General features: G+C 35.7%; 2 protein-coding genes and 1 pseudogene across 7 annotated transcripts; 2 read left to right on the forward strand and 1 right to left on the reverse strand.

Moving 5' to 3' along the window:
* The first annotated feature begins 1,250 nt into the window (after positions 1-1,250).
* Positions 1,251-3,327, forward strand: LOC104228319 (uncharacterized; annotated as a pseudogene).
* A 1,064-nt stretch (positions 3,328-4,391) lies between these two features.
* On the forward strand, positions 4,392-10,509 carry LOC104228350 (U-box domain-containing protein 35-like). Its single transcript, XM_070146127.1, has 10 exons — positions 4,392-4,806; positions 6,539-6,699; positions 6,730-6,851; positions 6,940-7,157; positions 7,222-7,309; positions 7,438-7,765; positions 8,141-8,242; positions 8,384-8,812; positions 9,197-9,952; positions 10,174-10,509. Exons 1-10 carry the CDS (start codon positions 4,617-4,619, stop codon positions 10,246-10,248), a joined length of 2,469 nt encoding a protein of 822 aa, XP_070002228.1. The 5' UTR covers positions 4,392-4,616; the 3' UTR covers positions 10,249-10,509.
* Positions 6,122-14,327, reverse strand: LOC104228324 (pentatricopeptide repeat-containing protein At3g42630). 6 transcript variants are annotated; one of them, XM_070174364.1, is made up of 6 exons: positions 14,182-14,327; positions 12,510-13,727; positions 7,416-7,798; positions 6,922-7,189; positions 6,608-6,823; positions 6,122-6,515 (listed from the first exon to the last, which is right to left on the reverse strand). In XM_070174364.1, exons 1-2 carry the CDS (start codon positions 14,266-14,268, stop codon positions 12,570-12,572), a joined length of 1,245 nt encoding a protein of 414 aa, XP_070030465.1. In that variant the 5' UTR covers positions 14,269-14,327; the 3' UTR covers positions 6,122-6,515; positions 6,608-6,823; positions 6,922-7,189; positions 7,416-7,798; positions 12,510-12,569. The 6 variants fall into 6 exon arrangements, with proteins under 6 accessions (XP_070030465.1, XP_070030464.1, XP_009779075.1 ...); XM_070174363.1 differs by having other exon boundaries at positions 7,276-7,798; XM_009780773.2 differs by adding an exon at positions 11,929-11,998 and having other exon boundaries at positions 6,922-7,798.
* Between the last annotated feature and the right edge of the window lie 1,655 nt (positions 14,328-15,982).

The raw sequence follows: 15,982 nt of genomic DNA on the forward strand, positions 1-15,982 counted from the left end.
AAACATAACACAAATTAACATGGAAACACATTAAACAATACAAATATGCATGTACTATACGAGTTTCGACATAAACAAAATCGAAATACCTTGATTTAAGTTTTTTGAATTTGATTGAAATCGAATTTTTGCACCCGAAAGAAGGAATCCAAAGTTTGTCTTGTATGTGGGACCTACACTCCTTGCTCTTTAGGTGACGGGTGGGCCGAAATTTTATTTTTTTTTAAGTTTGTCGCGGGGTGGGGGAGGGGGGACCAGCAGAATCGGAATTTTTAAAAGAGGGGGCGTCGGTTCAGTGGTCCAAGGAAGAAGAAGGGGGTTTATTTTATTAAAGTTGTTCGCAGTATTATACTGTGTTTTAAGTAAAACGCAGTATAATACTGCGAACAACTTTAATAAAATAGTTGGGCCCAGATTTTCGTATAAAACGCAATGTTATACTGCGAATTACAAAAAAAAAATTAAAGTAAAACGCAGTATGGTACTGCGTTTTACTTTAACGGACTAATTTCCGTTAAAGTAGTTCGCAGTATAGTACTGCGTTTTACTCATTTATGTAACTTTTTTTTAAGCAGTAGAAAAGTATTTTTTGTCCAAAAAAAAATATCAAAAAAGTTTTGGACCCGTACTTTCTTCTTGCTTCTTTTAATAATGATATACTACATCGTTCGACGAATATGAATTTATTCCTATCGCATTTGTTTAATTTATTCAAGTAGTTTTTGCCTTGTAGTTGATAAGAAGGATAAATAAAACTAAATTGCAAATATGCTAAACAAAATAATATTCTCGATATCCATTTTATATAGCACACTTTTTTTTCTCTCAAAACTAATGACACATTTTCATATTTAAAAACACTTTTAACTTTAAATTTTTCATTTACCTCTCAATAAGATGGTGTATAGCCATACGAATGTTTGATTAAGACTTGTTTTAAATTACAAGCTCTAAATAAAACTTCTCCTTAATTTGTCGGATCAAATATTGTCATATAAAATAAATACGTAGAGAGTAAAAACTAAAAAGAAAAAGACAAACTAACAAAAAGTGAGTAGAGAAATTTTTGTGCCTTTTTTTTTTTTTTTATCTTTTGTCTTTCAATTTTCTTAGCAAAACCACCTAACCCAAATTCTAAGAGCATAATGCATATAGTATTTTATCAAAGAGAAGAAACATTACACATTGAGGAATGCACACCTCCCTATATATATGGAGAAATCTGCGGAGGTCAAAATCCATTAATCAATATGGTCAACTTAAATAGAGTATTTCTAGATATCTGCGAGTATTAATTTAGTACACATTTTGAACTAACTCATAATCATGTGCAACTCCGTGTTAGATCTAAAACAAAGATATATAAACTTAATAAAAAAATAATTCTCATTTCGGAAATCATGCTTGATCTATAGAAGGTACTTTAATTTCTTCTTGCTTTCTACTATACACCAAGATTATATATCCTTTAGTACTCCATCTTCTTCTTCTTGATATTAAACTGTCAATGGGAAACCATCAAACCACTTTTTCGAGCAGTTTCCGATCTTCTAGCTGCATTCTTGTTTTTCTCTCTGCCGTATCATCCATTCCTCCCCTCTACTGGTCTTATTTCATTGGCTATGGCTATTGTCATCATGTCCAGAAGACAGTACATAACCATGTCCAAATGAACCAACAAAACGTACCAATTAATCTCCTTAACTACCCAAATGCTTGGAACAATCTTGTCTACTCATCAAAACCACCTCAAAGACTCCTTAAAGTTGCTCTCTTTGTCAAGAAATGGCCAGAAAAAAATCAGGCAGGAGGAATGGAACGACATGCACTAACACTCTATCTCGCCTTAGCCAAACGTGGCCACGAGATTCATATCTTCACAATATCGTCTTCATCTTCCACCAGCTCATCATCATCCTTTAATATGAGCAATCTCCATTTTCACTTCTCGAGACCTATGGCTTCTGGATCTATGGACCAAATTGTTGCTTGGAAGCAATTTCTAAGAGAGAGCGCAACTGCATCAAGGCCGTTTGATGTGATTCATACGGAGAGTGTATGGCTCAGGCTTACTAGACCAAATAACTTGAAAAATCTTGCAGTTAGCTGGCATGGAATTGCTTATGAGACCATACATTCTGATATCATACAGGAACTCGTACGAAATCCTGAAGATTCACAATCATCCGCATTTGTTGGTAAAATGATGAAGGTTGTTGAAGAGGTAAAGTTTTTTCAATATTATGCTCACCATGTTGCCACAAGTGATCATGTAGGAGATGTACTTAAGAGGATCTATATGATCCCAGAAGAACGCGTGCTTATCATTCTAAATGGTGTCAACGAAGAGATATTCAAGCCTGACATTTCAATGGGCAATGATTTTAGGTTAAAACTTGGTATCAGAGCAGATAAATCGAGGTCGTCCATAATCCTAGGGTTAGCTGGGAGGTTGGTTAAAGATAAAGGACACCCTTTAATGTTTGAAGCCTTGAAACAAATTTTCAAGGAGAACTCAACGTTCAGAGACAGTGTCATTGTTCTAATTGCTGGAAATGGTCCATGGGGTGATCGAAACAAAGAGCTGGGATCAAATTTGATGGTTTTGGGACCATTAGAAAGAGAACGACTGGCAGGCTTCTATAATGCAATAGATGTATTTGTCCACCCGACTTTAAGAGCTCAAGGTTTGGATCAGGTCCCGTTGGAAGCAAACCTAGTTGGTAAGCCCGTGATGGCGACAAAACTGGCAAGCTTTACTGGTTCTATCATTGTTAGCAAAGAGATGGGGTATACATTTGCACCAACAGTTGGGGAACTAAAGAAAGCGTTGTATGAGGTTTGGGAGGACGGAAAAGAAATTCTGCAGCAGAAAGGGAGAGTTGCTAGGGAGAGGTTTGAAGTTATTTACTGCTACAAAAATGGCTGCCGCTTATGAAAGGCTATTTCTTTGTATCGCAAGTAGTGATGATGGAAAACAAGCAGCGAACCATGACCAAGACTATTGTATCTACCAACCGACCTCGTGATCGATCGGATACATCAAACCATACTAATTTATTAAAGCTAGGTCATATATAAATTAAGGTGAGAATGCGTATGAAGTATGATTTAGTGCTAAGAGTGATATATAATTGAAGACATGTGTCATGTATTCATTGAATTGATGCATTTTGATTAACTAGGCAAGTTAAAAGGAAACTGAATTGCTTGTATTGAACTTCCGCAGCATTATCTATACCCAGAGCAAGATTTTTTATCGTCCGGCAAAAACACATTGGTACAATTCTTTTCCTGTCAGATGAAACCCATAATACATATATTTGTACAGAATATTCCAACTAAAGTTGCAATACAAAAAGGTAAGTCTCCCTTTTCTCAATGAGTAAACCAATTTTCCTCCATGCTAAATGCACTCTACCATATTCACGGCAATAATACTTCGGTAATCAGAAACTCCTTTTTTCTTTTTCTTTTTTTTCTTGGTTAAATTTTTAAAAAAGGAAAGAAAAATTCAACAGTAAATTAAAATACTATCTTCCTTTGGAGTAGTAATTTATAATAATTGTTTCACAGCACAATCTTTAAATCCTTATCTTCCCCGTACAAACACCGCCCTTACCTGCCCTCCTAAGCTAGCCTTGGTTTTTCCAAATTAATTTATTATCCTTTTGTCACATATTATGCAGACACAATATTTAGGAGAGTTTAAAATTTTACACTTCGAGAGTCTATAATAAATACTTTACTCTTTCCAAGTAATCGGCACATGTTAGCATTAATATTGAAGAAACTCAAATTGCAAATGGATGGTCATGCCAATTGGCTTGAAGATTTTACCAAGACTATTAGCAAACTGCAAAGGTGTGATGATATAATTTTTATGTGTGATCTCATGAGTCAGTGGATAGTAATAAAATTAGTATATAAATAAATAAATACGTAAATAAATAAAAGAGATATAGGAATGATTTGTAATTTAACCTTAAATTCTTTAGTGAACTATATGACATATAATAGTAACACTTCTGGTCTTGTAAATTCTCACGTATTTTATGTTCTATGCTATTGAACCTTTTAACTTGGAAAACAAAATCCCATCTATAAACTTATCGACGAATACCGCAAACTAATTCTCATTCTTTTTCTTTAGAAGAAAAAAAAAACCCATTCCCTCTCAATAGATTTTTTACCACGTTTTCTCAAGTCAATCTTTAAAGATAACCCCAGAACTCAGAATCTAAAATAAATATATATAGTTAACAACAGATGAAACAAATTTCTGGTCGAGCTTGATAAATGGGTAAATCTGCTAGAGCCTCCAAAAGAAATAGATATATACATTTAGATGTTTATGTGTGTATATATTGCATTTATATAAAAAGTAAATAGAGAGAGAGAGACAAAGATTTCAACAACAAATTTTAAAAGATATTGATTCTCTCAAAGAAGAGAAAAGGAGGAGAAAGAAAAAAACTAAACAAAGGAAAATCATAAAGGAACGTGGGACCTCAAAAGGGGCCCCCCTATATATATCTTGAAGAAAGGAAAGGGAAAAAAAGAGAGAAACAACAAGAATTGATTTTTTTGAATTAATTAGTTGAAGAGATTATATTATGATGATGAGCCAAAAGAGCAGTAGTGGAGAGAAAAAGGGGGAAGAAAAGGCAACAGTTGTAGCAATAGACAAAGATAAAGGAAGCCAACATGCGTTAAAATGGGCAGTTGATAATCTTCTTGGCAAAGGCAAAACTGTTACTCTTCTCCATGTTAGACTCAGACCTTCTAATTCCCTTCCTAATGCAGGTTTCTTTTTTATTTTCTTCTGCCTCTTTTTTACCTTTATGAAAATCTTATTTATTTTCAGGAGATAATGTTGTTTTTCTAAAGCTTTTCTCCTTAATTTTGTGGGGTTGAGGAGAAGATTAATTGCGTTCTTTTTGGTTGATGCATAATTGATGCTATCCAAAAGTATGCACAGAATATTTGTTAGTTTAATAAGGTTAATTCCATTTCCTGTGCTAGCTATAGTTTGAAGGGGATGTAGGGTTCTTCTATGTTTGCACGTACTCACATGCAAACCATGCACAGCTAATTGCATATTGTTTCTCTTCAAATGTCGAGCAATTTTAATCATATTGTTAATTTTGTGCTTTTGTTCTCCTCCTTTCTGAGTTTAATCATATTCACATTGTTCTTGAAAGCCAAATAGTTAATGAGGTTATAATTCTAGCTCCAATTTGGCATTTATTTATCGGGGCAATCCATTCAGATCTTTTCTCGTCCATTTTAAATTTTTCATGAATTCTCTCTTCTGTTAAATGGTACTCCCTCTATCTTAATTTATGTAGTGTAATTGACGGGCAAATAACAAAAGAATGAAAAACCTTTGGAACTAGTCATTCTAAATATAGCAAGCAGTGCCGACTTAACCCCCAAAAGCATAAGCTTTAGGCCCCAACAAATTGATCCTATCATTAATCACATAGTTGAATATTTTATGGTTGAGGTAATTATGATGAAAAAATAGATAATTAAATTAGTAGTTACTTGCTTCTTCTCCAATTACTTGAATCAATTTTGTTTCAACTCTTTCTACAATATTTTTATCCTATAAGAGCCTCTATAGATACGCTTAGCTAATTAAAATTAAACATGAAATGTATATAAAAATTTTATTTAATAAAATTTTTGATTGGTTAAATGAATTGGTTACATTGTCTAATGAAAAAGAAATATCCTAAGAAATTGATTATAAAAATATTGACAACTTTTTATCTTAAAAATCTAAAAGAATAAACTTCAAACAAAAATGCATACAAAATGTTTTATTAAATAAGCTTAATCCTCTTATTAAAACTTAGCTTTAGGCCACCGACTCCATTGAGCCGCCCCTGATGCTAAGAGATGTATGTGACAAAAGCACAACATTAAAAGTAAAATAAGAAGTTTAAAGTTAAAGTGTTTTCAAATACATATAAAGTATCATTCATTTATAGAACGAACTAACAAGGAAATATTGTTATATATAAAGGAACGGGAATGGAAGGAGTATCCTATTTCTGTTTTTGGATGAAATCTTTCATTATATCCTTGTCTACAGAACAACCCAATGAGTGAGTTGCCATGAAATGTAACCCAGATTCAATTCTTCCCAAATATTGGAACAGCAACTTCAAAATGGAAGTACATTTCTCCATAGAAAATGCCATGAAGTATTTTTAGTTGATAAGAGGTCTCTGTCTTGGCTTAAAAAATGACGGATCCGAGATTTAAACTTGATAGTTTCAATTTTTAAAGTTCTAAGCACAGAACTTATTGAACTCATAATCTAATATTTGTTAAAACTTCACTGATTTTTTACATATATATCTATGTTGTATATCGAAATACTGGGTTTAGTTGAACCTTGCTCAAAACCTACATCCGCCACAGGCTTCAACCGTGCATTCCATTCTATCCACTACCTCCAAAGAAAAGAAAATATGGATACGTTCAAAGCATTTTTTATGTACCTGGAACAACGTTTATTTTTCAGATGTTAATGACGGAACTCCCAGAGTATATAGGAGTGATCCTGATAGTCAAGCAAAGGAATTGTTCTTACCCTTTCGTTGCTTCTGCAACCGCAAGAATGTAAGTGTCTGCTATTTCTTACTCATTCTTCATCGCATTCTTGCAAACGTACTTCCATTTTCTGAATCAGTGTTTCTCCCTTTGTCGTAGATCCACGTCAATGAAGTTGTAATTGAAGGCATAGACATAGCAAACTCCATAAGTGACTATGTAGCAGCCAATATCACAGAGAATCTGGTGATGGGAGCTGCATCAAGGAATGGTTTCGTTAGCAGGTACTTTTTATTGTTCCCAATAAGCTGTAGTATTCACAAATATTGCACTATTCCATATCTGGCTACTTACAACACTTAGACTCAGAAGATTCAAGACGATGGACGTTCCAAGCTCTGTCTCCAAAACTGCACCTGGCTTTTGTACAGTTTATGTGATCGCCAAAGGCAAAGTTCTATCAATACGTAATGCATCTGCTCCTGTCCCCAATCCACCCCCTTCCCTGCTGCAGAATCAGACCAGCTCCTCTCTTGGTGCTAAGCTTGGCTTCATTGAGGCACGTTATGCACCAAGCAACGACTCAAGAGGTCTGCTTTCCCCTAGTGTATTGCATTAATTTCTGTCAATAAAACAATAATATTGTTAAAAGAGGTTTAACCTGTCCTATTTCAACAGGAAGTATGGCTGATAGGTCACCGTACGCACCACGAAGTTCAACTGAAGATTCAGATTTCATCAAGTAAGTTTTTCAGACAATCAAGAAAGGGACAATACTTTATGCAGTATATAAGAGGAACTGCAAAATTTACTACTCGAAAGGGTTGATTAGCATAGAACAACTCAACTTTTATGTCTCTCTTTCAACAGGTCCCCATTCAACAGAGGTAAACCTGTAAACAGATCATATGGAGACCTCTCAGTGGCAGAATCTGACATATCATTTGTGAGCTCTAATCGTCCAAGCTCAGATCGTACATTTCCAATCTCCTCTGATAGTTACGATTTGGGTCTTCCCCCTCGGCTTTCAAACAGCTCAGACACAGATAATAGATTTTCTGCTCCTCGACTTTCAAACAGCTCAGAAACAGATAGCAGATTAAGCTTTGGATCATCATTCTCAGCAACCAGGTTATCTGAAGTTAATGCCTTTTCATCAAATTCTTTCGACAGTGCCAATGGATCAACCAACAACCTGGTATGTCCCAAGTTACAGTAATATCTGCAAAATCTGTGAAGACACACTAGATACAATTATCACACAAGCAATCTAAGTTTAACAAAATAACGCCAAGAAAAATATAGGAAAATAAATATGGTGCAACAAACTTTAAAAATTTTAACCAAGCACAAAATCAGTTTTATAACTTTAACTCATCTTGGTCAAAAGTCTTTTGCTGGAAGTTATCCTCCTCATGCTACTAGAAAATGCATTTCATCACTTTCTTTTCTTATGGTGGTTTTGTTATTTAAGCTTTCCTATGTTTCACTAAAGCTGTGAGAGCGAAAGGTTTCTTTTACAACTATAACCACCAAATACAGAAGATTCATGATAAACATTTCTCTAATGTAGGAAGACATTGAAGCAGAGATGAGAAGACTCAAGCAGGAGCTCAAGCAGACCATGGACATGTACAGCACAGCATGCAAGGAAGCACTTTCAGCAAAGCATAAGGTATTAATTTGAGGTGGTGAAAAATTCTGATGTCACACCAAAATGGTACTTTGTATCAAAGTATAGTACATTAGTGTACCAGAATATGTTGGAAAGTACCTCTCTTGCATACTGGAATCTAGCCTAAGTTTATTCATGCAGGCATTGGAACTTCACCGCTGGAAAGTAGAAGAAGAACAAAGATTAGAAGAGGCACGATTAGCCGAGGAAGCAGCACTGGCTATTGCAGAGAAAGAAAAAGCTAAGTGCAAGGCAGCCCTTGAAGCTGCAGAAGAGGCACAGAGGATAGCCGAACGGGAGGCACAGAGAAGAATCACTGCAGAAAGGAGGGCACTAAAAGAAGCTGAAGAGAAGAAGAAGGTATTAGATGCCCTTGCACAAAGTGATTGCCGCTACCGTAAGTATACAATAGAGGAGATTGAAGCAGCAACGGAAAACTTTGCAGCATCTCGTAAAATTGGGGAAGGTGGATACGGGCCGGTATATAAGTGTTACTTGGATCACACGCAGGTTGCAATTAAGGTTCTTCGTCCTGACGCAGCTCAAGGAAGGTCACAGTTTCAGCAAGAGGTATGTGAATAGAAGAATCCTTCCTTTGGTAAAAGAAAGTAACTGTGTGAACACAATTAGGGAACATATGTGAGCTGTTTATCTTGCAGAAAATAGGATATAAATGTCGTGCTGTAGAATTCTAGCATCATGGTTCACGACCACTAAGCATCTTATTAAATGTGTGTCTTTCTTCGACCAAACTACTCAGAGCTCAACAAACAAAATGTGAGAATTAGGAACTACAGAGTCTCTCTACTTGCATATAATACAATATTGACCACGCCACACCACCACCACCACCCTCCCCCCAAGAAAAGCAATACCAACAAAATCCAATCAGTCATACTGTAGTCCCAAAAAGGTTAGATTTTCTCATGCTCCTTTTCATTTGCTCTGATGCAGGTTGAAGTTCTAAGCTGCATAAGGCATCCAAATATGGTTCTTCTACTTGGAGCCTGCCCTGAATTTGGCTGCCTAGTTTATGAGTACATGGCCAATGGGAGCTTAGATGATCGCCTCTTCCGAAGAGGAAACACTCCAGTTCTTCCTTGGCAACTAAGATTCCGTATAGCTGCAGAGGTAGGTACTAGCCTCCTTTTTCTTCACCAGACCAAGCCAGAACCTCTAGTGCACCGGGATCTGAAACCTGGCAACATTTTGCTTGACCGCAATTATGTAAGCAAGATCAGTGATGTTGGTTTAGCTAGGCTTGTACCCCCTTCTGTAGCTGACTCCGTGACACAGTATCGAATGACATCAACAGCGGGAACATTTTGTTACATAGACCCTGAATATCAACAAACTGGGATGTTGGGAACAAAATCTGATATATACTCATTTGGAATAATGCTTCTGCAAATAATTACAGCCAGACCTCCAATGGGTTTGACCCACCATGTTGAGAGGGCAATTGAGAAAGGCACTTTTGCTGAGATGCTTGATCCGGTAGTTCCTGACTGGCCTGTTGAAGAGGCTTTGACGTTTGCCAAGTTAGCACTCAAGTGTGCCGAACTCAGGCGTAAAGATCGACCAGACCTTGGCACTGTTGTGTTGCCTGAACTTAACAGGTTACGTTTACTCGCTGAAGAAGCAATGCCACAAATGCCTTTTGGAAGCAGCCCAAAAACTCCATCTAGTGAAAGTCGATCTAGCTCTCAAGTAAGTGAACTAGAAGGCTAAGAGTAATAAGAACATCTTTTTTAATATAAGAACATCTTTTTTGATAAAGTTATCAAATCTTTTAACAAATTAAAAACAGTTTCAACTTCAAGAAAATAGCATGAAAATGCTACAGGCGGAAGAATGTTAGCGATGTTGATTGGCATACCCACCCTGAAGAAGAAACCTTCAAACACATAACAAGTCATGATTTTTTGCAGGTAATTTCAGGATATGATAGCAGTAAAAGCCGCTCAACCAATCCCTTTTCATCAGATGCAACATCAAGTGGATAACAAGAATATTCAAAATTCAAAGAGGCTGGAAGAAGCAAGATATTGGCAAGATGATGTTGACACCAAAGATGCCACAAGTGATTTCTTTAATTTAGTTCATCTTCTAGGATATAGCTAAAGACGGCTGGTTTCATCCAGCTTCCAGTTGTTATTTATTTCTGCAAAAAGAAAATGATGCTTTAACTAAACTATGTTCATAAATATTGACAGACTTCTGACACCATGTTTCCGTTAGCTTTAGTTAAAGTTCTTTTCCGTTAAGATCCAATATAAGAAAGGTCATGTGGTATGAGAAGCACTATAAAAATTAAGGAATAGGGATTTCCTGTCCTCATTAGCTCGGACCAAGTAAATTTGGCAGGTTAACAAGTTGGTGACAATTGATAAAATCCAAGAATTCCTCCATTACCATAAAGAATGTCTGACATCTCACTTTGCTTCGCAAACCTTATCATATTGAAATTCCACCTATAACTCATGGTACATACCCTTCTGACAACTCAGATATTTTCTTCTCTAAACTCTATTTTGACCACTCATTCATTGGCCCATAGACTCCCACAAAGCCTCTCGAATATGCTGCCTATACTTATAAAGACTACTGTAGTGGAGAAATTCCTCTTTTTCCTATCCCCCTATTCCAGCTTCCCCCCGTCCCATAACACCAAAATTTAGCCAGCTCTCAGTTGGAATCATTTCTTTTCTCACGTATCTCCTTCTCCACATGCACCTGATATCTTATGCGGGTAACTTCTCCCGTTTTATTTCTTGTATACATTACTGCCCTGTTGCCTATCCCCTCAATTCCACCTAGGTGATGGCCCCACTGCTCAGGTCATTTACCCCTCTCACATTGCATGAAATTATCTTAAAGTTCATAAGACTCTCTACACTCTCCTCAAGTATCTCTTGCCTCCTCCCACTCTAAATATTTCCTAAGTGAATCATAATTGATAGAGCATTCCAAATTCATTAACTCCCTCATCTTTTATGGTTTCAACCTCAAAATGTCTTCCACTGCTAGCTTCACACCATCTTTGTTGCATCTCATAAGAGAGTTATATTGTCCTCTCCTCGAAACTTCCGAAGGACACCCAAGAATTCTTCGGAAATCCAAGATTTGTTTATCCACCAACTCTGATATTTTACTCTCCTCCACCCCCCCCCCCAAACACGCACACACACACACATACACAACCCGCCCTTCCCAAAAATTCTTTTTACCCTCTTTTCAAATACTAGATTGATATCAGTTTAAATTGAGCACGATATAGATAGTGAAGAATAATATTGCTGACCCCAACTAGATTAGTATTGACGCATAATTGTTGTTGGTATATCAAGGTATAATATCTTTCTTTTGCAGAGAGAATTACTCTTTTTCTCCAAGGATAATGAATGCACTTAAAGACACTTCATTGAAAGAAGTATTCTTTACTTCCATATTGTTGATGCATACCGCATCTTTTGTAAAATTCCAGGACAGAAATGGACATGACCGTTCTTAAAATAAGACTTAAGACATCATATCTCCTTTTGATAATGCTTAAAGCACCATATCTCCTTCTTCCATGTATTCACTTTTTAGGTGTTACTAATACTCAGGTGTAAGTCCACCTAATACACTAAGGCAGATTTTGTGTCCATATATATATGTCACAGAACTGCCCTTCCACATACCTGCTGGAGTTTGTCTTCTTTCAGGTTACTAATCTTTAGTGTCCATTTGATTTTCTGTTAGCTTCGGTATCTGCTGCACCACGGGCAAAACGCAACAGCAAGAACAAAGAGTTTAAGCAAACATTAGAACAGAGAACAGTAACCAAGCAACTAAACTGTGCCACTCAGGTGAACTAACTGAAATGAGCTGGACAAGAATGTGGCAAAGAAAAAGCACAAATGACGATCTAAAGAAAAAGAGAAAAAAGAAAAAGAAAGAATTGTAAACAGCAGCTTTCAGTTATATCCTTTCTGATAAAATCAGTGAACGGGGAGCTGCAGCCAGTGGCCGATAAAACACTTGTACCAGAGTATCTGAAGAACTAGAGAGAGAGAGAGAGAGAGAGAGACAGATATATAGAATAAAATATTCCAATCTTGTTAGGATCAAATCATGTTTAATAAACTGTATCTGTTTCACATATTATGGCATACTTCGCAACATGTCTGAGGTGGATATTAATGTCTCACATATCAGAAGTTACTTATTCACATTCGTGAAGTTAAATTAGCATTCGGTAAGCAAGGATGAGCATGCTTACTTGTTCAAATAACTGTGCACAATGTAATTGCGCAGAACTTCCAGATCATGCTATTCATCATCAGTAGTTCCAAAATATTTGATTACGGCGAACGCATTTCTTGAGATAGATTGTGATAAGCTCCTCATATGTCCAATTCTTTTTCTTACTGAACTCCAAACGTGCCTCTGAGCTCAAGTGGAAATCCCCTTTCCCCATGGCCTCAAACACAAGGGGTTCTGTTGCTATTGTAACACAATCATATGTATTCAATTTCTGTAAAGCAAAATCCAAATTTCGTCCCAGACTCCTATCCAAGTATGCATCAACAACAGAACCGTAAGTCACAAGATCGGGAACTACCTTCTCATGCTTCATATGTTCAAGTGTTACATGCAGATCCCAAAACAATGACATTTTTGAAAACGCCAAAGCTCTAATATTGAAAGTAGTAAGATCAGGAAAAAATCCACTTTCTACCATTCTCACAAATTCTCTCTGCAAACTTTTCATTTTGAAGTTGGCAGCATAAGAAAGAAGTAACAGGTTCCATAGGAGATTTCCCACATTTCTCCGACAAAGGCCCACATCTCTTACAAACTGACCTAAACTATAAAACTTCTCTTTCTTGAGATAAGCCAAGGAGATCGACCTGATCGCTTCTTCCTCTATAAGAATACTTGACATCTTAAGACGGCCATATGCAACTTCCATTTCACTCAGCGTACCAAAATTGCTGTAGTATATAACATAAGCATTTCCGGTAGCAGAATCAACAGGGAATCCCATGGAAACCATCTGTTTCAACATAATTTCCATCAATTCAAGCTGTCCTTTCATTCCAAAACGAGAGATAACCCGAGCATAAATATCAGGAAGCAGGTCGGAATTTTTCAACTTAATTTGATGCAATATTCTAACAGCGACATCTATATATCCATTGCAGCCACAGATATCAATCAGTTTTACAATTACACGAACATCTGGCAGAAATGAACTGATTAAAATTTCATCCCAAACAGCTAATGCTTTGACAAATAAACCATTACTGGCATAGCATAGCATCAGTGCTGACAAGGTAGAGTTATCAGGTATAAAACCTTCAGATTTCATATCAAGGAAAAGCCTTTCAGCCGGAAAAGGCAATTTTTTCCTAGTTAAGCCCAGTATCTGTGAAGCACAATCTGCAAAAGTACCATGTTGATTAATATTTCCTCCCTGTTTCTTGCGCCACGGTCTCTGCAATCAGCACAGCATACAACTTCCGTGTAAGGGCAACATTATGAAACTATTGATCATATCTAAGGGGTTATTAGAGTCAGGGACGGATGCAACATAGACTCAGTATTTCTTACACGAACATAGAATTTGTGGAAAAAAAACATTACAATTTTAACAAATAAGTCCTAGACGTGTGGCTATAAATATCTCTAAAATTGTTTCTAAGTTTAAAGTTAAATTGTTTCTAAATATAAAAAACACAAAAAAAGTAAAGTATGTCACGTAAATTGGGATAACATAAAGGTTCAAAATTAGATCATGAATACGCTGATTCGGATGGGTAAACTACAAAATTAAAACTTTCCTTGTTTACTTAAACCAAAGGTGTCTAGACTATTTTGCTTCTATAAAGTGAAGGGTATCTCATTTTCTAGAATTTTCTAGCCAAGATGGATAGTAGTGAAAATTGTACCTTTTCTGCAGAAGACTGATACCAAAAGGTACTTGGTTTTGGAGTTGCCGATGCGAAGGCTGTGGACACAACTAACCCAACTGCCATAGCTGACTATCAAGGGCGGCTCTAGGGCAAGGCAACCCAAATAATTAAGGCCCCCAAAATAAAAAGTTCTATTATATTATTATATAATATATATATACTCCATAATTTTATATTTATATAATTATTAATAAAAGATTTCAAATTTTAATAATTTTTAATATTTGGTAGACGTAAGATTGAGTGAGTTAATTGGAAAAAAAATTCCCACTAAATTAAATAATATATTTACCTTCTCATCAATTTTATTTTTCTTTCTTTATGTATAGTTTTTTTCATGGTTATTACGATTTTACGTTCTAAGTTCAACTCCAATTCTCTAAATTAACTATAACTATTTCTTTTGGTCACATTTGATTGAACCACATACCAGAAAGCAAGTTCTTTTGTGTCTCACTTTTTTAACTAAGAAATCCCCGAGGCAAATGTCGCAAGGTTCAAAATATGATGAATAATGGGCTCACCATTTACCATTTTCACTTAAGGGGAAAATTCAATACCATATGACGCGTGCCTAACTCATACATCATGAGTTGTGCACCCACCACTATATCAAAGTCATGTAGGTTTTTTTTGTATCTCAGTATTATATGAATTTTATAAAAGACGTTTCGCGGTCTTTTTAATATATTTTGGTTTAGGCCACCAGTTTTGTTGAGCCGCTCCTCATTGACAATCAACAATTATTTACAGATTACTGCCCCACTATAAACGTACTGTTCAACCAGCTTCATTCACATTTGGTAACTGAATGACAAACTCGCTGCCTTTAATGCTCTTGTCATTGTTGTCTTATTTTAAGTGAGACTCTATAAATTTTATTGAGAATGTCAGGGGCGGATATGTGGCTCTAGTATGAGACTAGTAAAGCCTTGATTTACGTCCCCAGAATTTTTAATAATGAATTTTATAACTTTATTTCAAATTAGACAATATTAATGTTTGTAGAAAAAATAATAAAGTACAAAAAAATTGTAAAAAGGTAAGAAAGGTGTCTACTCTTAAACAGCAAAAGTATTTTTAAAACTTTGAATTAAACTACTTAAATCTTCATATTAGTAAATATATTTTCTACAACAATATCAAAGGTAACATATTGCAAATACATGTCTAATATCTCATTTATTTAAATTTTCCTTTTCTAATATAAATAATTATATTACTATGTGAAGTTAAAGACTGTCATTTTAAGAACATATGCTATAAACAGCAAGTATGAAAAAAATGGCAAGATTAATCTTTTTTGTATATATGTGTGTATACGTACTAATAAAAAATGTATAAGGCCTCTTATTAAAGTTTGGCTTTAGGCCACCAATTTTACGGAGCCGCCCTTGCTGAGTCCTTACTAGCTCTGCCGCACAGTGCTCATGCCCGCTAAACTAAAATCGGGGTTGCATTTCCCGGAGTGCACGAATAGCCGCTTTTTAGGGTCATATTTTTAAAGAATAGCCAATATGTACAAGGCATTTAAAGTTTAGCTGTATAATTTGAAGTTTCCACCAAGTTTTGGTACAACAATTCAAACGAACTCCAAAGTATCAATATGGTCGTTACGTATTGTATGTGTGGTATTGTTATTTTAAATATAATATTTATTTAAATTTTATTGTACTATATCATTAAATCAGTCGTTATGTAATGATGAAAAGTGTAACGGCGGATTTGATATGATAGCGTCGTAACTTTATTTTTTTCTCTCATCTTACCCTTTCTT

The sequence above is a fragment of the Nicotiana sylvestris genome, chromosome 5 (assembly GCF_000393655.2).
Source record: "Nicotiana sylvestris chromosome 5, ASM39365v2, whole genome shotgun sequence".
NCBI lineage: Eukaryota > Viridiplantae > Streptophyta > Magnoliopsida > Solanales > Solanaceae > Nicotiana > Nicotiana sylvestris.